The sequence below is a fragment of the Electrona antarctica genome, assembly GCF_951216825.1.
Source record: "Electrona antarctica genome assembly, chromosome: 21".
NCBI classification, from domain to species: domain Eukaryota; kingdom Metazoa; phylum Chordata; class Actinopteri; order Myctophiformes; family Myctophidae; genus Electrona; species Electrona antarctica.
Genome location: NC_136802.1, coordinates 1,859,774 through 1,883,794, shown reverse-complemented (window position 1 = coordinate 1,883,794; position 24,021 = coordinate 1,859,774). Strand labels below are relative to the sequence as shown.

The following is a 24,021-nucleotide window of genomic DNA, read 5'->3' as shown; positions in this document are numbered from 1 at the left end:
CGACTGAATGTCATGAGATTTTAGTCGACTAAATCTACAGGTGATTTAGTCGAACAAAATGTATTTTGGTGAGCCTCGATGCCGTCGTAGTGACTGTTTTTTTCACTTGCTGAAAATAGCCGATCTACAAGCTCACAACATGCCGCGTTGCGACGCGTTGTGGGCTTGTAGATTGTCTATTTTCAGCATGCAACTAATTGTAAAATGACTCATACTGAATCTCTTGTCCACTAGTCCCTTCCTAACATTTTAGTCTAGTTTTTATTTGTTGACGGAATTGTCAGTATATTAGTCTTAGTTTTAGTCATAGCTTAGTTTCCATTTAGTTTTCGTCAGTGAAAAAAGGTAGTCGACGAAATCAACACAGGTTATTAGCAAACTGAAAGAAAAAAATCACACCCGTGTGAACTGAGTGGTGTAAGGTATTATTGTAAATGACACCTCCCCATCTCAACACTTTAATATTCATATATCTCTGTAAAATATTAATTCCAGCCTCTTTTTGAACCTCTTGCTGTCTCTCTGTTTCTCATGCTCTGAGACAGCTCACCATGTCACCATGTCACCATGTCAGCTCACCATGTCATCCTCCATAGGCTGGATGGATGTGTGAAGGAGGGTGGTGGTCTCTCTGCTCTGGGCTGCCTGACCACAGAGCTTCCTGCCTGACCACAGAGCTTCCTGCCTGGGCTGCCTGACCACAGAGCTTCCTGCCTGGGCTGCCTGACCACAGAGCTTCCTGCTCTGGGCTGCCTGACCACAGAGCTTCCTGCCTGGGCTGCCTGACCACAGAGCTTCCTGCTCTGGGCTGCCTGACCACAGAGCTTCCTGCCTGGGCTGCCTGACCACAGAGCTTCCTGCCTGGGCTGCCTGACCACAGAGCTTCCTGCCTGGGCTGCCTGACCACAGAGCTTCCTGCTCTGGGCTGCCTGACCACAGAGCTTCCTGCTCTGGGCTGCCTGACCACAGAGCTTCCTGCCTGGGCTGCCTGACCACAGAGCTTCCTGCTCTGGGCTGCCTGACCACAGAGCTTCCTGCCTGGGCTGCCTGACCACAGAGCTTCCTGCTCTGGGCTGCCTGACCACAGAGCTTCCTGCCTGGGCTGCCTGACCACAGAGCTTCCTGCCTGGGCTGCCTGACCACAGAGCTTCCTGCCTGGGCTGCCTGACCACAGAGCTTCCTGCCTGGGCTGCCTGACCACAGAGCTTCCTGCCTGACCACAGAGCTTCCTGCCTGGGCTGCCTGACCACAGAGCTTCCTGCCTGGGCTGCCTGACCACAGAGCTTCCTGCCTGGGCTGCCTGACCACAGAGCTTCCTGCCTGGGCTGGGCCTTCCTCTGTCTCCGACTCCCAAAACCACCACAACCACAACATGTTATACCCGTCTGTCTGTCTGTCTGTCTGTCTGTCTGTCTGTCTGTCTGTCTGTCTGTCTGTCTGTCTGTCTCCTATCTGCCTACAGATGTGCAGTCTGAGTGCCATTGGAAGTTCTTCAGTAGATTGTTAGTGAGAAAGGGGGGGGGGGGGGGGATTTATTTCCATGGTATTATATTAATGTATGTTAATTCTATTCAGATGTATTTCCTCCTCTGCTGGGTTAAGTGTGGATCGAGGAGTGACACTTTCTTCTTTTTTCAAGAGCAAAACTGGTAGAATTATCATATCTGTGAATAAAAGCATGGGGAAAACATGCCATTTAAGACAAACTTCAGGAATGGCACGTCCGTCCGCCCCTGTCTCTCTCTTTCTCTGTCTCTCCCCCCTCTCTCCCCCTCTCTCTCTCTCCCCCCCCTCTCCCTCTCCCTCTCCCCCCTCTCCCCCTCTCTCTCTCCCTCTCTCCCCCCCTCTCCCCCTCTCTCTCTCCCCCTCTCTCTCTCCCTCTCTCCCCCCCTCTCCCCCTCTCTCTCTCCCCCCCTCTCTCCCCCTCTCTCTCTCTCTCCCTCTCTCCCCCCTCTCTCTCTCTAATTGCTGTGTTGTCTCAGTAATCTTCTACACAGCAGAACCCCAGAAGTGTCTCAGTAATCTTCTAACAGCAGAACCCCAGAAGTGTCTCAGTAATCTTATACACAGCAGAACCCCAGAAGTGTCTCAGTAATCTTCTAACATCAGAACCCCAGAAGTGTCTCAGTAATCTTCTACACAGCAGAACCCCAGAAGTGTCTCAGTAATCTTCTAACAGCAGAACCCCAGAAGTGTCTCAGTAATCTTCTAACAGCAGAACCCCAGAAGTGTCTCAGTAATCTTATACACATCAGAACCCCAGAAGTGTCTCAGTAATCTTCTACACAGCAGAACCCCAGAAGTGTCTCAGTAATCTTCTAACAGCAGAACCCCAGAAGTGTCTCAGTAATCTTCTAACAGCAGAACCCCAGAAGTGTCTCAGTAATCTTCTACACAGCAGAACCCCAGAAGTGTCTCAGTAATCTTCTAACAGCAGAACCCCAGAAGTGTCTCAGTAATCTTCTAACAGCAGAACCCCAGAAGTGTCTCAGTAATCTTCTAACAGCAGAACCCCAGAAGTGTCTCAGTAATCTTCTAACAGCAGAACCCCAGAAGTGTCTCAGTAATCTTCTAACAGCAGAACCCCAGAAGTGTCTCAGTAATCTTCTAACAGCAGAACCCCAGAAGGTGTTGTCTCAGTAATCTTCTACCAGCAGAACCCCAGAAGTGTCTCAGTAATCTTCTACACAGCAGAACCCCAGAAGTGTCTCAGTAATCTTCTACACAGCAGAACCCCAGAAGTGTCTCAGTAATCTTCTACACAGCAGAACCCCAGAAGTGTCTCAGTAATCTTCTACACAGCAGAACCCCAGAAGTGTCTCAGTAATCTTCTACACAGCAGAACCCCAGAACCCCAGAAGTGTCTCAGTAATCTTCTACACAGCAGAACCCCAGAAGTGTCTCAGTAATCTTCTACACAGCAGAACCCCAGAAGTGTCTCAGTAATCTTCTAACAGCAGAACCCCAGAAGTGTCTCAGTAATCTTCTACACAGCAGAACCCCAGAAGTGTTCCTCGTCTAACGCTGAGAGTTAAATCCGTCTCCTCCCTCGGGATGCATATTTATCTGCTTCAAATACTTGTTTTTTCCCTCCTTCTCGGAGGCGCCTGCTGCTAGCTGGAAGAACGGTTAGAACGCACAAACGCAAAGGTGTCCGACCGCGACACGCGGGGAGCTGTGCAGCGCAAACAACGGCGCTCTGATCCCTTTGAAACCCACGAGGAAACCCAGAGGAGCTCAAAGGTTTCTGTCAACCCTGTAAATATCTGTTTCAAACTTACTTTATGGCACTGGTTCTCACCAACAATAGCCGAGCTACACAGAACTATTTTTGGTGAACAGACTTGTGGGTGCATTCTTACGGTTCAATATTTTTTACTAAGTATAGAGTTTCTATGAATTCCAAATATTATCAAAATATCCGGCACCTCCTGGACTTAATAATATTCTTAGCGCGACCTCAAATTAATGTCTTATTAATCTCTAAACATGGTCCTTTATCTCAATCTGAGCCCGGGAAAATGCTTTGGATCGCGCGTGTGCACGAGGAGATTTTGGATATTCGATGACTACACACCATGGGAGCTACCGGAGGCTAGTAACGATGGATGCTAAAAACAGCTAACGAACGGTAAACAAAATACTATTAATTCTGGATTAAATTAAGTTAAAGAATCCCGAGATTTCTCGGTTTTGGCACATGAGGTTGTAAAGCACGAATCTTGAGAAATCGCGGGTCTGTCTGGCAAATATTGTGCTAATAAAGAAACTTGAATCATCAACGCATCATCTCGACCTCATCTCCATGGTTACCTACCGGTGCTCCTGCAGTTCCCCATGTCCGGCTCCATCTCCCACCCCTACTCATCTCTACCATATCTCCATCTCTAGCTCATCTCCATCTCTACCATATCTCCATCTCTACCATATCTCCATCTCTACCATATCTCCATCTCTAGCTCATCTCCATCTCTACCATATCTCCATCTCTACCATATCTCCATCTCTACCATATCTCCATCTCCTCTCCATGGTCAGTGACCTACCTGTGCTCCTGCAGTTCTCCATGTCCGGCTCCAGCTCCCAGCCCTCGTAGCAGGAGCACTTGACGCTGAACTTGTCCTGCTCGCAGCGCTGGCTGCACTTCAGGTGTTTGGCGCAGAAGCTCTGGATCTGGCAGGTCTTGTTGTCGTTGCCCAGCTCCATGCCCAGCGGGCACGAGCACACCACGCCCTCGCCCGGCGCCACCGTGCAGTTGTGGCTGCAGTCGCCGTTGTCCAGCGAACACAGGTCTGAGGAGGAGGGGAGGGTTTAGTTAGGAACACAGGTCTGAGGAGGAGGAGGGGAGGGTTTAGTTAGGAACACAGGTCTGAGGAGGAGGAGGGGAGGGTTTAGTTAGGAACACAGGTCTGAGAGGAGGAGGAGGGGAGGGTTTAGTTAGGAACACAGGTCTGAAGAGGAGGGGAAGGTTTAGTTAGGAACACAGGTCTGAAGAGGAGGAGGAGGGGAGGGTTTAGTTAGGAACACAGGTCTGAAGAGGAGGGGAAGGTTTAGTTAGGAACACAGGTCTGAGGAGGAGGAGGGGATGGTTTAGTTAGGAACACAGGTCTGAGGAGGAGGAGGGGAGGGTTTAGTTAGGAACACAGGTCTGAAGAGGAGGGGAAGGTTTAGTTAGGAACACAGGTCTGAGGAGGAGGAGGGGATGGTTTAGTTAGGAACACAGGTCTGAGGAGGAGGAGGAGGGGAGGGTTTAGTTAGGAACACAGGTCTGAGAGGAGGAGGAGGGGATGGTTTAGTTAGGAACACAGGTCTGAGGAGGAGGAGGGGAGGGTTTAGTTAGGAACACAGGTCTGAAGAGGAGGAGGGGAGGGTTTAGTTAGGAACACAGGTCTGAGAGGAGGAGGAGGGGAGGGTTTAGTTAGGAACACAGGTCTGAAGAGGAGGGGAAGGTTTAGTTAGGAACACAGGTCTGAGGAGGAGGAGGAGGGGAGGGTTTAGTTAGGAACACAGGTCTGCCACAGAGGAGGGGAGGGTTTAGTTAGGAACACAGGTCTGAGCAGGAGGAGGGGAGGGTTTAGTTAGGAACACAGGTCTGAAGAGGAGGGGAAGGTTTAGTTAGGAACACAGGTCTGAGGAGGAGGAGGGGAGGGTTTAGTTAGGAACACAGGTCTGCCACAGAGGAGGGGAAGGTTTAGTTAGGAACACAGGTCTGCCACAGAGGAGGGGAGGGTTTAGTTAGGAACACAGGTCTGCCACAGAGGAGGGGAAGGTTTAGTTAGGAACACAGGTCTGCCACAGAGGAGAGGAGGGTTTAGTTAGGATGGTTTGACCAGGGTTGATTTCATCGACTAAAACTAAGACGAGAAATGTCCGTCGACTACCTTTTTCCACTGACAAAAACTAAATGGAAACTAAATGAAAACTAGGCCACGGTGACTAAAACTAAGACTAAATATACTGAGAATTTCATCAACAAATAAAAACTAGAGTAAAATGTTATAGGAAGGGACTAGTGGACAAGAGATCAAGTACAAGTCATTTTACAATTGGTTGCATGCTGAAAATAGCCGATCTACAAGCTCACAACACGTCGCGCTGCAACGCGTTGTGAGCTTGTAGATCGGCTATTTTCTAGTCAGAGCCGTCGGGGGCAGCGAGCAGTGGAGTCTAAAGGGAATTGTGGGTAACGTAGTTTTACCACAGAGCTTCTCGTCAGAGCTGTCGGGGGCAGCGAGCAGTAGAGTCTAAAGGGAATTGTGGGTAACGTAGTTTTACCACAGAGCTTCTCGTCAGAGCCGTCTGCGCAGTCGTTGGTGCCGTCGCAGAGCTTCTCGGCGGGCAGGCAGACGGTGGAGTCGTTGGCGCAGACGTGGTGCGACAGCTTGCACACCAACGCCTCGCAGTTGTCCTCGTCTGAGTTGTCCTCGCAGTCGCTGTCGCCGTCGCACACCCACGCCTTGCTGATGCAGCGCGCTGCAGAGGAGAGGAGAGAGCAACAACAGTCCCTTAACACTCACACCCACGCCTTGTGATGCAGCGCGCTGCAGAGGAGAGGAGAGAGCAACAACACAGTCCCTTAACACTCACACCCACGCCTTGTGATGCAGCGCGCTGCAGAGGAGAGAGCAACAACACAGTCCCTTAACACTCACACCCACGCCTTGTGATGCAGCGCGCTGCAGAGGAGAGGAGAGAGCAACAACACAGTCCCTTAACACTCACACCCACGCCTTGTGATGCAGCGCGCTGCAGAGGAGAGGAGAGAGCAACCACACAGTCCCTTAACACTCACACCCACGCCTTGTGATGCAGCGCGCTGCAGAGGAGAGGAGAGAGCAACAACACAGTCCCTTAACACTCACACCCACGCCTTGTGATGCAGCGCGCTGCAGAGGAGAGGAGAGAGCAACAACAGTCCCTTAACACTCACACCCACGCCTTGTGATGCAGCGCGCTGCAGAGGAGAGGAGAGAGCAACAACACAGTCCCTTAACACTCACACCCACGCCTTGTGATGCAGCGCGCTGCAGAGGAGAGGAGAGAGCAACAACAGTCCCTTAACACTCACACCCACGCCTTGTGATGCAGCGCGCTGCAGAGGAGAGGAGAGAGCAACAACACAGTCCCTTAACACTCACACCCACGCCTTGTGATGCAGCGCGCTGCAGAGGAGAGGAGAGAGCAACAACACAGTCCCTTAACACTCACACCCACGCCTTGTGATGCAGCGTGCTGCAGAGGAGAGGAGAGCAACAACACAGTCCCTTAACACCCACACCCACGCCTTGTGATGCAGCGCGCTGCAGAGGAGAGGAGAGAGCAACAACAGTCCCTTAACACTCACACCCACGCCTTGTGATGCAGCGCGCTGCAGAGGAGAGGAGAGAGCAACAACACAGTCCCTTAACACTCACACCCACGCCTTGTGATGCAGCGCGCTGCAGAGGAGAGGAGAGAGCAACAACACAGTCCCTTAACACTCACACCCACGCCTTGTGATGCAGCGCGCTGCAGAGGATAGAGCAACACAGTCCCTAAACACTCACATGACTGAAGTTAGGCCACCTATACCACACATGCTGAATTCAGGTCAAAACTAGAAAAAGTGCCCCTCGGGGCACAGGTCTCCACCAGGGCAGGTCAGGTTGTGGCCTCCTGGTGGTGCTATAATAAGCCAATGTGAAAAGGATGGCATTTCTTCTTACGCCTTGGATGGCAATTGGACGATTTGAGGCATTTTGTTCCAAAAAATGTGTTTTGCAAAAATCCACCTGTTGGTGGCGCTATAACAGGCCAATTTGAAAAGGGTGGGATATATTCCTCAGCCTAGTAGGAAAGTCTGTGAAGGATTTCACGTAAATTGCACGCTGCGTTCATGATTTGCGGCTTTTGGTTCAAAACGGGCCAATCCTGCACATTTTTTAAGCCAATGTTAGCCAATTAGGATGGAATATGAAATATCGGACAGATCCGTCTTGAACACATGACTATAGAGATACTGAGTAACGATTTGCGGGATTTTCGGACAGAATCTGGAGGGGTAACATAAAAAATAACAGGCCGTTCTGGAAAATTTGGGGCCAGATCGGTTCATCGTTGGGATCCAGGGAGTGTGTTCATTTGACTTGGTGTCGCTGATGTGCAATGATGTCTTCCCTTTGTATTTAGGGTTTCTTCCTGGAGGCTGAAACCTTGACAGTCAAACATGCCAATAAACAAAACAGTGATACAGTGACATCACAGTATCATCTCCTCCCTCCACTGACCGGAGTCCCGGCAGCCGAACTTGACGGCGGGGTCACACATGTGCGTGACGCCCTCGCAGTTCTTCTCGTCGCTCAGGTCCATGCAGTCTGTGTCTCCGTCGCAGCGCCAGCGCAGCGGGATACACAGGCCGTCCATGCGGCACTGGAACTCATCCGTGTGGCAGCCGCCTGGAGGCCGCGTGGCTGAGGGGGGACGCACGCACGCACGCACGCACGCACGCACACACACACACACACACACACACACACACACACACACACACACACACACACACACACACACACACACACACACACACACACACACACACACACACACACACACACACACACACACACACACACACACACACACACACACACACACACACACACACACACACAGTTAATTCCAAAGACTAAAACGATGACAATTTTTGTTTCCTCTGGGAGATGGAGTCTATCCCCGTTTCAATGTGCTATAGATAGAGGCTAGACCTCTGGGAGATGGGATGCTGAGGTGGAGCGCAACACCTACCATCAGCTCCATCACAGTTTGACCTCTGGGAGATGGGATGCTGAGGTGTGGAGCGCAACACCTACCATCAGCTCCATCACAGTTAGACCTCTGGGAGATGAGATGCTGAGGTGGAGCGCAACACCTACCATCAGCTCCATCACAGTTAGACCTCTGGGAGATGGGATGCTGAGGTGTGGAGCGCAACACCTACCATAAGCTCCATCACAGTTAGACCTCTGGGAGATGGGATGCTGAGGTGTGGAGCGCAACACCTACCGTCAGCTCCATCACAGTTTGACCTCTGGGAGATGGGATGCTGAGGTGTGGAGCGCAACACCTACCATCAGCTCCATCACAGTTAGACCTCTGGGAGATGGGATGCTGAGGTGTGGAGCGCAACACCTACCATCAGCTTCATCACAGTTAGACCTCTGGGAGATGGGATGCTGAGGTGGAGCGCAACACCTACCATCAGCTCCATCACAGTTAGACCTCTGGGAGATGGGATGCTGAGGTGGAGCGCAACACCTACCATCAGCTCCATCACAGTTTGACCTCTGGGAGATGGGATGCTGAGGTGTGGAGCGCAACACCTACCATCAGCTCCATCACAGTTTGACCTCTGGGAGATGGGATGCTGAGGTGGAGCGCAACACCTACCATCAGCTCCATCACAGTTAGACCTCTGGGAGATGGGATGCTGAGGTGGAGCACAACACCTACCATCAGCTCCATCACAGTTTGACCTCTGGGAGATGGGATGCTGAGGTGTGGAGCGCAGCACCTACCATCAGCTCCATCACAGTTTGACCTCTGGGAGATGGGATGCTGAGGTGGAGCGCAACACCTACCATCAGCCCCATCACAGTTAGACCTCTGGGAGATGGGATGCTGAGGTGGAGCACAACACCTACCATCAGCTCCATCACAGTTTGACCTCTGGGATATGGGATGCTGAGGTGGAGCGCAACACAATTTACAATTTAGGCATTTAGCAGACGCTCTTAATCCAGAGCGACTTACATTAGGCAGGAACAAAAGTATGGGAATACATCACATATATAAAATGCATTTATCAAGAAACATGCGTAAGCTAAGAACGTAACTAGAACATATCTATATAATGACACTATACATATTAACTATACATATATACTATACTATGCTATACATATGTATTATGATGTGCTATGACTACATACAATGCAATTACTGTGCTGTCTACATGACATGCTATAAGTCTGTTTCAAATGCTATCTAAGTCTAAAAAGTGCTATCTAAGGGGGTAGGATAAGTGCTATGGGCCATGATGGAGTCTGAAAAGGTGGGTCTTCAGACTACGGCGGAAGATTGGGAGTGATGCTGCAGTTCTGACTGCAACGGGGAGTGCATTCCACAGTCCAGGGACCCCCCTTTGGGAACCCCTGGGGTCCAGGGACCCCCCTTTGGGAACCAGTGGGGTCCAGAGACCCCCCTTTGGGAACCCCTGGGGTCCAGGGTCCAGAGACCCCCCTTTGGGAACCCCTTGGGTCCAGGGACCCCCCTTTGGGAACCCCTGGGGTCCAGGGTTCAGGGACCCCCCTTTGGGAACCCCTGGGGTCCAGGGACCCCCCTTTGGGAACCCCTGGGGTCCAGGGACCCCCCTTTGGGAACCCCTTGGGTTCAGGGACCCCCCTTTGGGAACCCCTTGGGTCCAGGGACCCCCCTTTGGGAACCCCTTGGGTCCAGGGACCCCCCTTTGGGAACCCCTGGGGTCCAGGGACCCCCCTTTGGGAACCCCTTGGGTTCAGGGACCCCCCTTTGGGAACCCCTTGGGTCCAGGGACCCCCCTTTGGGAACCCCTGGGGTCCAGGGACCCCCCTTTGGGAACCCCTTGGGTTCAGGGACCCCCCTTTGGGAACCCCTGCTCTACCCACAGAGCTAACCCGGACTCTGTAAAAGCTCCTCTGAAGATGTGTTGCTTGTAAACGTTTCAATCTTTATTCCATCTTCATACACGTATATAATGTCCTGATGAAGACGGCATGAGTTCCATATTGACGAAAAGTTGAAGAGCAATAAAACTTCAGGGGAGCTTTTTATAGAGCAGACTCTTGTCTTCTTTTCAACCAATGAAGCATAGCGTTCCGTCTAAATTACATTTTAACCTTTGCAATAAAAAGCCTGCCAAGGTCGCCTTGGCTCCATTATCCGCCGAGTGCACACAATGATGGATCGATGGGAGCTGATTGGTCGGGGAGGCAAACGGCTGGAGAGTGTGCGCAAACTGTGCAGATTGCAAACGGCTCGCTTCACTCAGCGAACACAACGACCGCCCGCTTCACTCAGCGAACACAACGCATCAATCATCCCGACGCTTCTGTACGAGACAGACATTCATCTCTGGCTGACGCGACGGGCGAAAAATCGATGCAAATCAGTGACCTCTCGACCTCCGCGACGGGCGTTGGTTCGCCGAGCGACGCACAAGCCTTTCAACACCTGGAGGAAGTTCTGAAGATAGTTTACTTAACCCATTTAGGCCTAGCCTGGAGCTCACCTATGCTTTTTATGGCATAGTTTCTCCCGGCAGGATCCGCCGGGAGAAACTATGCGCAGCTGCGCGACATGAGACTAATTAATCAGAGCGACAGAGAGAGAGAGGAGTGTGTGTGTGTGTGTGTGTGTGTACATGTGTGCGTGTGTGTGTCAATTTAACAAAGGTGCAGACGATCAGAAATCAGCAGAGAGTGAGTGATGTTTGCTACTCTATGAACTACTCTATGAACTACTCTATGAACTACTCTATGCCGAATTGAAGTGGACTCGGACCCAGACATTTTTTCTCTCCCTGCACGAAATAAAAACGTCTGGGTTTCCGAGGCTAATTTTTGCCTGACATCGAAATTTAAAATGTATTTTTTTCTGAAAAACCTTATGTTTCTATATCAGTGGTGCTCAATATTTCATGTCAAGGACCCCAAAAATTATATGTAATATGCCGCCGACCCCCATCTGAAAATATGTTGTTCCAGGGACCCCCCTCCCCCAGAAGCAAAGATTTGAGTTAAAATTTTCACTCTGTAATAATATATATTCAATGGTTTGAGGCACATTTTCACGATTTAAAAAAAATAGCAGACCTACAAGCTCGTAGCGCGCCACTCGGTGCCGCGCTATGAGCTTGTAGATCTGCTATTTTTCAATAGCTAAAGTAACATAATGCTTAGAACACCAAAAGGAGTTCCCGTTCAGAATGTGTTAAGTCAAATAATCAATACTGGGATGTAGAAGTACTCTGTTACAAGTACAAGTCCGGAATTCAAGACTCTCTTGAGTAAAAGAACAAAGGTATTGGCATCAAAATGTACTTTAAAAGTACCAACAAGTATAGAGAAAGTACTCGTGTTTTCAAATGCAAATTTGTATTGAAATATTTTGAAAATAGCAGATCAACAAGTGAGCTTGTAGATCGGCTATTTTCAAATGGCCGATTTTGTGATAATGATCAAAATCTACAAAGGAACTAGTAACTTTAGTTACAATTGTAACTAAAGTACAATTGTAGGGCAGAAAAAAGTACACTATTTTTTCTCTGAGATGTAGTGGAGTTGAAGTAAAAGTACCGAAAAATAACTAAACATGTACTTAAGTACTTGTAGTTACTTTCTACCACTGCCTCCACCAGACCTCACCAGAGGTCGTCCAAATTGTCAGCAAGTGAAGACACACCCACTGGAAAGGTCGAAAGGTCAATCAGCTAGCACAGCGGAGAGAGAGAGAGAGAGAGAGAGAGAGAGAGAGAGAGAGAGAGAGAGAGAGAGAGAGAGAGAGGAGAGAGAGAGAGAGAGAGAGAGAGAGAGGGAGAGGGAGAGGGAGAGAGAGAGAGAGAGAGAGAGAGAGAGAGAGAGAGAGAGAGAGAGAGACAGACAGAGACAGAGAGAGACACAGAGACAGAGAGAGAGACAGAGAGAGAGAGAGAGACAGAGAGAGACAGAGGACAGAGGACAGCGGCGGAGCGTTGCGGTGCTGATGGTATGTTATGTCAGACATTATATTGTGTCTTTTGAATAAAACTCCATTTGTTTTTAGTCATGTTTTAGTTAACTGGAATGGTTATTTTGGTCGGGTTTATGTCGACCAGGGCTATGAGTTCTTGGACAACAGATACAACAGGTGCTGCATAACCTGCTAGGCCGCATGTGTTCCCAACTCGCACGGCGGGTACATTACATGGCTGACATTATAAGACTGTCCTCACGAATTATGTTGTGACTATATTCCACGGGCCACGCCAGACAAATAAACACATCATTAAAAAACACACATGAAACAATCAAGTGCAATTAAAAGCCAAAGAGAATAGGCGTGTTTTGACTGGGCGGATCAGATGGGGAATATACCGCTAGTTCAATTTAGAAGAGTCGTGTTGGGTATGATGTCACCAAATACTGTCCAATCAGACGAGGGCAAAAAGCACAAATGCCTTGGGAAGAGTTCCGAATCGCTTAGCAATAACGACAGTCTGCTTGCCTCTAGGCAACTACACTAATACATGCATGCAGATGTGGTACTGAACATCAACCAGGACGAGCACATCACGTCTGTCTCTACGACGTAGAGAGAGATCAGAACACCTGTGCAAACCGGCATCAGGCACGATCGGCGACAGTTTGTGACAGTTGTGTTGACGCGGCCTCTATATAAGGCGTCGCAAGGTGTCGACGACATTAAGATGACAACAACAGTCACAGAGACAACAGATATACGACGACAGAGAGACGGAACCAGTTCACTGTGGTCTAAGAGAGTCTAAAGCAATGTGTCATGGTGGGAGCAACAGCCTCCTGTACCGCCTACGATGAGACCAACCTTCTCATCGGAGAAAGATGGAGGCTTCACTGGGATTCCTGCAGAACCACGACCTGAGCGCCCTGCTGCCGTCGGGCAGCCTGCCCGAGCTGCAGGACATCATGCACAAGGTTGACATCATGGTCAACAACAAGAAGGACGAGTGGGAGGCGGAGCTCCAGGAGCTCATCGACGAGCGGAACCACGAGACAGCGCAGATGCACAAGCAGCTGACGACGCTGCACAAGCAGCTGCAGGAGGAGCAGGCCGCGCTGCGCACGATCACCGACGAGCTGACCAACGAGAGGCTCCAGTGCCGCCACTACAAGAAGATGATGAGGGCGGCGAGCAAAGCCGCGTCGTCGACGACGGCGACGACGAAGGGCCACAAGGACATTGAGGTGGAGGTGGGCCGCCTGACGGACAGGATCAAGGAGCACCAGCGGCGCTCGGAGCAGGAGAGAGGCCAGCACCTCAAGCAGCTGGCGTCCGAGAGGGCCCAGAGGAAGAGCCTGGCCGAGCAGCTGTCCAAGGCCAAGGCGCAGCTGCAGCACGCGCAGGCGCAGCTGGAGAACGCGCGTTCCCAGGAGGCCGAGCTCAACCAACTGCGGCCCCTGCGCATGCTCGTGGAGGGGAAGGGAGGCGGAGGAGGGGGAGGGGAGCCCCAGGACGGTACGACGGGTGTGGGCGCCCGAAGCCAAAACCAAAAGCTGCACGGCGAGATAGCCAGACTCAACGAGCTGCTGCAGGCCAAGGAGAAGGCCTTCCAGGCCCTGGAGTGGCAGGACATCGGCGTGGGGAGCCTGAAGCAGGAGCTGGAGAAGACACTGGGCGCGCTGCACGGCGCGCGCGCCCAAGAGGAGCGCCTACGGGAGGACGGCCGGCGCAAGGACCAGGAGCTGAAGAGGCTGGAGGCTGACGTCAACAAGCTGGTGGAGGAGGTGGTGTGGACCAAGGAGATGAGCAGCCGCGAGGCCGAGGAGACCCGGAAGAAGCTGCTCGGAGACCTGGGGCAGCGCGACCGCACCATCGCCGCGCTGAAGTCAAAGAGAGGCGGCGGCGGCACGAATCGACAGCTCCACGGCGACGAGGACGACGTCCACCTGCAGCTGGAGAACCTGACCATGGAGAACCAGCACCTGAACAAGCAGAGCAGCAGCCTGGAGCACGAGAACGCGCACCTGCGCCGCGACCTGACCGACGTCCAGGCGCTGCTGGAGATCTGCCAGGACAACTACGACAGCGCCCTGCTCGGCCAGGCGGTCCGGGCTGCCGCCGCGGGCGCCGGGCGCCAGCCGCCGCCGTCCTCTTCACAGGACCACATTTTCAACCATCGCCAGAAGGAAATGCAGGAGATGGCGGCGACTCCTCGCTACGAGGAGGAGGAGGAGATTCAGGACGACCTCCCCAAAGCCTCCTCTCCCTCCCACCCCCGCGGTGGTCCACGCTCCTCCAACGCCATCCTGGCGCGGGCCGTAGAGCTGCCTTCCGCCACCGTGCCCACCGCCGACCTGCTGCCCGAGGGCGAGGAGGGCTTCTTCAGGTCCGAGGACGCGTCGTTGTACCCGCCCCCGACCAGAGAGGACCGGCACGGCGAGGGGCCTCCGCCCGCCTCGCTGCCCGCCAGCATGGTGTCGCGTTTCCTGGACGAGGAGGACGTGTGCTCGGAGGAGCTGAAGCAGAGGCTGGACACGCACATCCAGATCCTGAAGAGAGGGCAGCAGCACCAGGATGACCATCATCCGGGAGAACAGGAGAAGACGCAGAGGACCGCGAGGACGGGAGGACAGCGTGAGGACCACTACCAGATACCTGAACATGAAGACCATTACCAGATACCTACAGCTACCTGAACATGAAGACCTCCATTACCAGGAGCCAGCTGAGGTGGTTTGGGGCATCTGGTTAGGATGCCTCTCGGGGGTCTCCCTAGGGAGGTCCTCGAGGCATCTGGTTAGGATGCCTCTCGAGCGTCTCCCTAGGGAGGTCCTCGAGGCATCTGGTTAGGACGCCTCTCGGGCGTCTCCCTAGGGAGGTCCTCGAGGCATCTGGTTAGGACGCCTCTCGGGCGTCTCCCTAGGGAGGTCCTCGAGGCATCTGGTTAGGATGCCTCTCGGGCGTCTCCCTAGGGAGGTCCTCGAGGCATCTGGTTAGGACGCCTCTCGGGCGTCTCCCTAGGGCTGTCCTCGAGGCAGACCAAGGATCACGTCCCACTGGGAGGAGACCCCGGGGCAGACCAAGGATCACGTCCCACTGGGAGGAGACCCCAGGGCAGACCAAGGATCACATCCCACTGGGAGGAGACCCCAGGGCAGACCAAGGATCACGTCCCACTGGGAGGAGACCCCAGGGCAGACCAAGGATCACGTCCCACTGGGAGGAGACCCCAGGGCAGACCAAGGGCTCCATTTCCGTCACCGCTAAACCCCTTATCCCTAAACTCCTTCGCCTTTTTTATACTATTTTGAAAAACCTTTTTGAATAGTTCAACTAGCCAATCTACATTGACACGTTGTGAGCTTGTAGACTGGCCATTTTAACTATTCAAAAATGTTTAGCAAAATAGTAAAAAAAAGGCAAAGACGTTTAGGAATAAGGGGTTTAGCGGTGACGAAAAAGGAGCCCCAAGGATCACCTGGAGGAAACACATCGACTCACTGGCCTTGGAACGTCTCGGGATCCCCCAGGAGGAAGTCACTAATGTTGCTCTGGAGAGGGAAGTCTGGAGCTCTCTGGTGGAGCTGTTTCCCCCGCGACCCGACTACGGATAAGCGGTTGAAGATGGATGGATGGAACCTGAACATGAGGAGGACCATGACCAAATACCTACAGCAACCTGAACATGCAACAGATGCTCCGTGACTGGATAAAGGCACTCTTAAAAGGTAAAATTCATATCAGATTGTATAATAATAATAATCAAATAACAACAATCATAATAATAATAATAATATTGGTCCCCTACTCGTTGGGGTGTTTTGTGTCACTGTATATTTGCACATGAAATGTTCTCCTCTGCATTTAGGGACACAATATCTTGCTCAGGGACACACAGGGACACATTGCCTGGAGTCATATACAGCCAGGACCTCTGGCTCTCCAGACAGGCCGACCACTCAGCTATGAACGCCCCTGTCATTGCACATGGACAGTTCACACGGTGGTGGGTTCACATGCATAATGTCTCTGCGCCTCACTATATAAGGGCTGCTACGAATGCTTAAAATATGGTTTGGCTTTAATCTAGGGGGTCGGGGTGTCGACCATGATCGCCTAGCATGAAGGTTGAACGTGGTCGGTAGAGATCAGTCCACTGTTACCTCCCACCCACTGTTACCTCCCACCTACATGAAGGTTGAACGTGGTCGGTAGAGATCAGTCCACTGTTACCTCCCAGGTCGGTAGAGATCAGTCCACTGTTACCTCCCGCCTAGCATGAAGGTTGAACGTGGTCGGTAGAGATCAGTCCACTGTTACCTCCCACCTACGACAGGTCGGTAGAGATCAGTCCACTGTTACCTCCCACCTACGACAGGTCGGTAGAGATCAGTCCACTGTTACCTCCCACCTACGACAGGTCGGTAGAGATCAGTCCACTGTTACCTCCCACCTGCATGAAGGTTGAACGTGGTCGGTAGAGATCAGTCCACTGTTACCTCCCACCTACGACGTGGTCGGTAGAGATCAGTCCACTGTTACCTCCCACCTACGGTAGAGATCACTCCACTGTTACCTCCCACCTACCACAAAGACGGTTGTAGAGTTATTCATCTATTAACAAAACGCTCGCAATCCTTTTCAGGTGTGCAGCAGGGCTCCGTATCGATGTGGGGGAGCTTGGCAGGAGAATGTTAGAGAACCAACGCTGAGGGAGGTCCGCCCGCCCGCCCGCCCTCCATCAACACGTCTAGACATCCATCCGTGCCACTGGGTGCACTGCGAAGGGCGAGCCAACCCCCCCTCCTGGTCCAGGCCCATTAGCTGCCACCACATGGGGCAGGGAATAATACAGACATCTGTCCATAGTGTAGGTGGACAGAAAAAACATTGCAATTCCTCCCGAAATCCCCGTGCAGCTCCACATCCGTCACATTTCAGTCACGCTATAGTTTTCTATGTTGCTTTACTCCTGGTTAAAGAGAGTCTTGCGCAACGTAGTTGTTTTTCCAAGCCCGGAAATTGCGGCAGTTTTTAGGCACTTTTCTGTTTTAGAAGTAAATAATGGGCCCCACAAGACATAAACCTGGTATTGTGTTGACAGATAGCGAGGTTATTTCCACCCTCTTAATTACATGGTAGGACCACCCCCCCATACGCTATGACCAAAGCACAATGGGTTTATTTAACCAATCGTGACTCAGGGAACAGTGGGTTACCGAGCAGAACTGTGTGTGTTGCAGACAGTTGTTAGGCAACGGCACCAAGTTACATGCAGGTATAGTGGCCCCTAGTGGCCCCCGTTGGCTAGCTACAAAGTCACTTACAGTTAAGAATTATTACTCAGCTTAATTTAGTAGTTGTACTGTATACCCATACGCAGAACTTTCAAATAAGAATTGGTTGTGGACACTTAATCGTACAATAATATCACTGTTACTCATAGCTTACTAAAATATCAACATTTTGAGTGTGACATGACATTAGGTGTTTTATTAGAGTGCAACAAATGTAATGAAAACTAAGGAATAATTTCACCTCTTTAATAAATCACTGTTATGACGAGCACATCCATGCAGAAAGTTATTGTTTTTTTTTTAACAAATTCCTTTCCGAAACAAGGACGTTTTTTCACGGCAAATAAAAGCAGCGTCAACCTCTTTATGATGAGGAAACTACAGAGTATAAACTACGGCTCTAACACTCAGCAGGGTTCATTGCCATGCCGCAGGGTTCATTGCTCTAACACTCAGCAGGGTTCATTGCCATGCCGACTTGTGGTGGACGATTTTGTCAAAATAAATGATATTTTTCTCATGGACAAATATTTCCTATAGCGCTAAACGTATAATGCTAGTGCTGTGGTCCTCAAACTGTGTTGAGGGACCTTCAATTCAATTCAATTCAATTTTATTAAAGTGTCAAATCACAACAAGTTGTCTCAAGACACTTTACAACCAACAAAGATCCACCCAGAGCAGCAATATTGCGACCTTCAGGGTTTCTTGAAGGTTGTCCATATTGACCATTGCGGGTCTGTAACTCTCAGAGTGTGCAAATGGAACCAAATGGACCCTTACAGGTCCATTTGGTTCCCTTTGTGCTCACTCAAGAGTTATGGGAGTCCTGGGAAATTAAACGTTTGAGAACCACTGTCCTAGTTGGACTCCTAATATTCCATACATAGTGTCGTAGTAAATCAGTGTTATACATATTGTGAAGAAAACCTGGATACTGATATTCAGTAATTGGGTCTTGTGATCAAAATAAGAACAGTATAATGTTATGTAAAAACTAAATGTAAAATTTGCCATGGACAAGGACAGGTCTTTCGGCGGACACATTTATTGTCCATGTATGGATATGTTCAAAACCTTTGGAGCGTCAACACACGGCAGATACCATCTCAAAAGAGCTGGAGCAGCGCAGCGCATTCACTTTTTTTGTTTTTTTGTTTTAAATTGTGTTGCCTGTATGTATTTTCACTTGTTAGGTCGCTCTAGGAACACAAGTCAATCTTTGAATGTAATAAATAGACACCCTATACTATAGCTGACTGGCCTGTTCACACGGTGGCAGCCATGCTTTCAGTGTCAGAGCGTCCGTTTACACCAAAACCTACAAAAGTGCTTTCAGCGACACTGTCACTGAATCACCGTTGCTAGGAATGCTAAATCTAAAATCTATGGAGGAGGAGAGACCCGCACACCGCCACTTGCTGGATTCAAGACGTTTATTTAATTAACCCATTTTGACCTGATTCTAAAAATGTCTTCTACATCCTGACAGTTTTCTGAAAAAGCTATGTTTCTATGTCAGTCGTTCTTCGATTTTTCAAAAATAGCAGACCTACAAGCTCGTAGCGCGCCACTCGGTGGCGCGCTACGAGCTTGTAGATCTGCTATTTTTCAATAGCTAAAGCATAACATAATGCTTAAAACACCAACAGGGGTCATGACTCTTAATTAAATAAACTTCTTGAACCAGCTAGTGGCAGTGTGCGGGTCTCTCCTCCTCCTCCATGTGTTTGCTGCTCTGCCAGGACCTATACGGTCTCTCCTCCTCCTCCATGTGTTTGCTGCTCTGCCAGGACCTCTCCTCCTCCTCCATGTGTTTGCTGCTCTGCCAGGACCTATACTCACCTTCTCCATGTGTTTGCTGCTCTGCCAGGACCTTTACGCACCCGCTGAAAATACAACTGGGTGTGCGGAAGTCATCTCTCTAATAAAATCTAAGTACGGACAATCAATATATCTGTAAATGTTTGATTTTCTTTAGGCCTATTTTACACACCATTATAATGTTCTGATTTTGTTCATATGACCCAATTCACACTCACCCTGGTTGGTACAGTTGGCCTGACGTCAACATTTAAAACATTTCTAAATCTTCTAAATCCTGACATGGTTCTATATCAGTGGTGCTCAATATTTCATGGCAAGGACCTCAAAAATTGTATGTAATTGGCCACCAAGCCCCATCTGAACATATGTTGTTCCAGGGACCCCCCAGAAGCAAATATATGAGTTAAAAACGTTTGTATGTTTTTATCCGTTCGCTGTGAAAGGATTTGCACACATTTTCACGATTTTTCTGAAATAGATCTACGAGCTTGTAGATCTGCTATTTTTCAACAGCAAAAGTATAATAATACTAATACATCATCATCATACTATAATTCTCACAACGGGTAAGGGCTAGTACTCATACTTAAAACACCAAAAGGGGTTCTTGCCCAGAATGGGTTAAACTCACCCTGGTTGGTGCAGTTGGCCTGGGTCTAATGGGTTAAACTCACCCTGGTTGGTACAGTTGGCCTGGGTCTAAAGGGTTAAACTCACCCTGGTTGGTACAGTTGGCCTGGGTCTAATGGGTTAAACTCACCCTGGTTGGTACAGTTGGCCTGGGTCTAAAGGGTTAAACTCACCCTGGTTGGTACAGTTGGCCTGGGTCTAAAGGGTTAAACTCACCCTGGTTGGTACAGTTGGCCTGGGTCTAATGGGTTAAACTCACCCTGGTTGGTACAGTTGGCCTGGGTCTAAAGGGTTAAACTCACCCTGGTTGGTACAGTTGGCCTGGGTCTAAAGGGTTAAACTAACCCTGGTTGGTACAGTTGGCCTGGGTCTACAGGGTTAAACTCACCCTGGTTGGTACAGTTGGCCTGGGTCTAAAGGGTTAAACTCACCCTGGTTGGTACAGTTGGCCTGGGTCTAAAGGGTTAAACTCACCCTGGTTGGTACAGTTGGCCTGGGTCTACAGGGTTAAACTCACCCTGGTTGGTACAGTTGGCCTGGGTCTAAAGGGTTAAACTCACCCTGGTTGGTACAGTTGGCCTGGGTCTAATGGGTTAAACTCACCCTGGTTGGTACAGTTGGCCTGGGTCTAAAGGGTTAAACTCACCCTGGTTGGTACAGTTGGCCTGGGTCTAAAGGGTTAAACTCACCCTGGTTGGTACAGTTGGCCTGGGTCTAAAGGGTTTATTAAACTCACCCTGGTTGGTACAGTTGGCCTGGGTCTAAAGGGTTAAACTCACCCTGGTTGGTACAGTTGGCCTGGGTCTAAAGGGTTTATTAAACTCACCCTGGTTGGTACAGTTGGCCTGGGTCTAATGGGTTAAACTCACCCTGGTTGGTACAGTTGGCCTGGGTCTAATGGGTTAAACTCACCCTGGTTGGTACAGTTGGCCTGGGTCTAATGGGTTAAACTCACCCTGGTTGGTACAGTTGGCCTGGGTCTAATGGGTTAAACTCACCCTGGTTGGTACAGTTGGCCTGGGTCTAATGGGTTAAACTCACCCTGGTTGGTACAGTTGGCCTGGGTCTAAAGGGTTAAACTCACCCTGGTTGGTACAGTTGGCCTGGGTCTAAAGGGTTAAACTCACCCTGGTTGGTACAGTTGGCCTGGGTCTAAAGGGTTAAACTCACCCTGGTTGGTACAGTTGGCCTGGGTCTAAAGGGTTAAACTCACCCTGGTTGGTACAGTTGGCCTGGGTCTAAAGGGTTTATTAAACTCACCCTGGTTGGTACAGTTGGCCTGGGTCTAATGGGTTAAACTCACCCTGGTTGGTACAGTTGGCCTGGGTCTAAAGGGTTAAACTCACCCTGGTTGGTACAGTTGGCCTGGGTCTAATGGGTTAAACTCACCCTGGTTGGTACAGTTGGCCTGGGTCTAAAGGGTTAAACTCACCCTGGTTGGTACAGTTGGCCTGGGTCTAAAGGGTTTATTAAACTCACCCTGGTTGGTACAGTTGGCCTGGGTCTAATGGGTTAAACTCACCCTGGTTGGTACAGTTGGCCTGGGTCTAATGGGTTAAACTCACCCTGGTTGGTACAGTTGGCCTGGGTCTAATGGGTTAAACTCACCCTGGTTGGTACAGTTGGCCTGGGTCTAATGGGTTAAACTCACCCTGGTTGGTACAGTTGGCCTGGGTCTAAAGGGTTAAACTCACCCTGGTTGGTACAGTTGGCCTGGGTCTAAAGGGTTAAACTCACCCTGGTTGGTACAGTTGGCCTGGGTCTAATGGGTTAAACTCACCCTGGTTGGTACAGTTGGCCTGGGTCTAAAGGGTTAAACTCACCCTGGTTGGTACAGTTGGCCTGGGTCTAAAGGGTTAAACTCACCCTGGTTGGTACAGTTGGCCTGGGTCTAATGGGTTAAACTAACCCTGGTTGGTACAGTTGGCCTGGGTCTAAAGGGTTAAACTCACCCTGGTTGGTACAGTTGGCCTGGGTCTAATGGGTTAAACTCACCCTGGTTGGTACAGTTGGCCTGGGTCTAAAGGGTTAAACTCACCCTGGTTGGTACAGTTGGCCTGGGTCTAAAGGGTTTAACTCACCCTGGTTGGTACAGTTGGCCTGGGTCTAAAGGGTTAAACTCACCCTGGTTGGTACAGTTGGCCTGGGTCTAAAGGGTTAAACTCACCCTGGTTGGTACAGTTGGCCTGGGTCTAAAGGGTTTATTAAACTCACCCTGGTTGGTACAGTTGGCCTGGGTCTAAAGGGTTAAACTCACCCTGGTTGGTACAGTTGGCCTGGGTCTAATGGGTTAAACTCACCCTGGTTGGTACAGTTGGCCTGGGTCTAAAGGGTTAAACTCACCCTGGTTGGTACAGTTGGCCTGGGTCTAAAGGGTTAAACTCACCCTGGTTGGTACAGTTGGCCTGGGTCTAAAGGGTTAAACTCACCCTGGTTGGTACAGTTGGCCTGGGTCTAAAGGGTTAAACTCACCCTGGTTGGTACAGTTGGCCTGGGTCTAAAGGGTTAAACTCACCCTGGTTGGTACAGTTGGCCTGGGTCTAATGGGTTAAACTCACCCTGGTTGGTACAGTTGGCCTGGGTCTAAAGGGTTTATTAAACTCACCCTGGTTGGTACAGTTGGCCTGGGTCTAAAGGGTTAAACTCACCCTGGTTGGTACAGTTGGCCTGGGTCTAAAGGGTTAAACTCACCCTGGTTGGTACAGTTGGCCTGGGTCTAAAGGGTTAATTAAACTCACCCTGGTTGGTACAGTTGGCCTGGGTCTAAAGGGTTAAACTCACCCTGGTTGGTACAGTTGGCCTGGGTCTAAAGGGTTAATTAAACTCACCCTGGTTGGTACAGTTGGCCTGGGTCTAAAGGGTTAAACTCACCCTGGTTGGTACAGTTGGCCTGGGTCTAATGGGTTAAACTCACCCTGGTTGGTACAGTTGGCCTGGGTCTAAAGGGTTTATTAAACTCACCCTGGTTGGTACAGTTGGCCTGGGTCTAAAGGGTTTATTAAACTCACCCTGGTTGGTACAGTTGGCCTGGGTCTACAGGGTTAAACTCACCCTGGTTGGTACAGTTGGCCTGGGTCTAAAGGGTTAAACTCACCCTGGTTGGTACAGTTGGCCTGGGTCTAAAGGGTTAAACTCACCCTGGTTGGTACAGTTGGCCTGGGTCTAATGGGTTAAACTCACCCTGGTTGGTACAGTTGGCCTGGGTCTAAAGGGTTAAACTCACCCTGGTTGGTACAGTTGGCCTGGGTCTAAAGGGTTAAACTCACCCTGGTTGGTACAGTTGGCCTGGGTCTAAAGGGTTAAACTCACCCTGGTTGGTACAGTTGGCCTGGGTCTAATGGGTTAAACTCACCCTGGTTGGTACAGTTGGTCTGGGTCTAAAGGGTTAAACTCACCCTGGTTGGTACAGTTGGCCTGGGTCTAATGGGTTAAACTCACCCTGGTTGGTACAGTTGGCCTGGGTCTAATGGGTTAAACTCACCCTGGTTGGTACAGTTGGCCTGGGTCTAATGGGTTAAACTCACCCTGGTTGGTACAGTTGGCCTGGGTCTAATGGGTTAAACTCACCCTGGTTGGTACAGTTGGCCTGGGTCTATAGGGTTAAACTCACCCTGGTTGGTACAGTTGGCCTGGGTCTAAAGGGTTTATTAAACTCACCCTGGTTGGTACAGTTGGCCTGGGTCTAAAGGGTTAAACTCACCCTGGTTGGTACAGTTGGCCTGGGTCTAAAGGGTTAAACTCACCCTGGTTGGTACAGTTGGTCTGGGTCTAAAGGGTTAAACTCACCCTGGTTGGTACAGTTGGCCTGGGTCTAAAGGGTTAAACTCACCCTGGTTGGTACAGTTGGCCTGGGTCTAATGGGTTAAACTCACCCTGGTTGGTACAGTTGGCCTGGGTCTAAAGGGTTAAACTCACCCTGGTTGGTACAGTTGGCCTGGGTCTAAAGGGTTAAACTCACCCTGGTTGGTACAGTTGGCCTGGGTCTAAAGGGTTTATTAAACTCACCCTGGTTGGT

At 50.5% G+C, this 24,021-nt stretch overlaps 1 protein-coding gene across 1 annotated transcript in view; it reads right to left on the bottom strand.

Moving 5' to 3' along the window:
* LOC306913789 (low-density lipoprotein receptor-related protein 1-like) overlaps positions 1–24,021 on the bottom strand; it is a gene marked incomplete at its 3' end in the record, with an annotated part of 277,756 nt that overhangs the window by 107,337 nt on the left and 146,398 nt on the right. Inside the window, exons 20-23 of the mRNA XM_079490601.1 lie at positions 7,767–7,949; positions 5,776–5,973; positions 4,047–4,292; positions 700–1,347 (exon numbers count right to left, since the gene is read on the bottom strand). Of these exons, the coding sequence (XP_079346727.1) occupies positions 700–1,347; positions 4,047–4,292; positions 5,776–5,973; positions 7,767–7,949 (1,275 nt within the window). The remainder of the gene's footprint in view (positions 1–699; positions 1,348–4,046; positions 4,293–5,775; positions 5,974–7,766; positions 7,950–24,021) is intronic.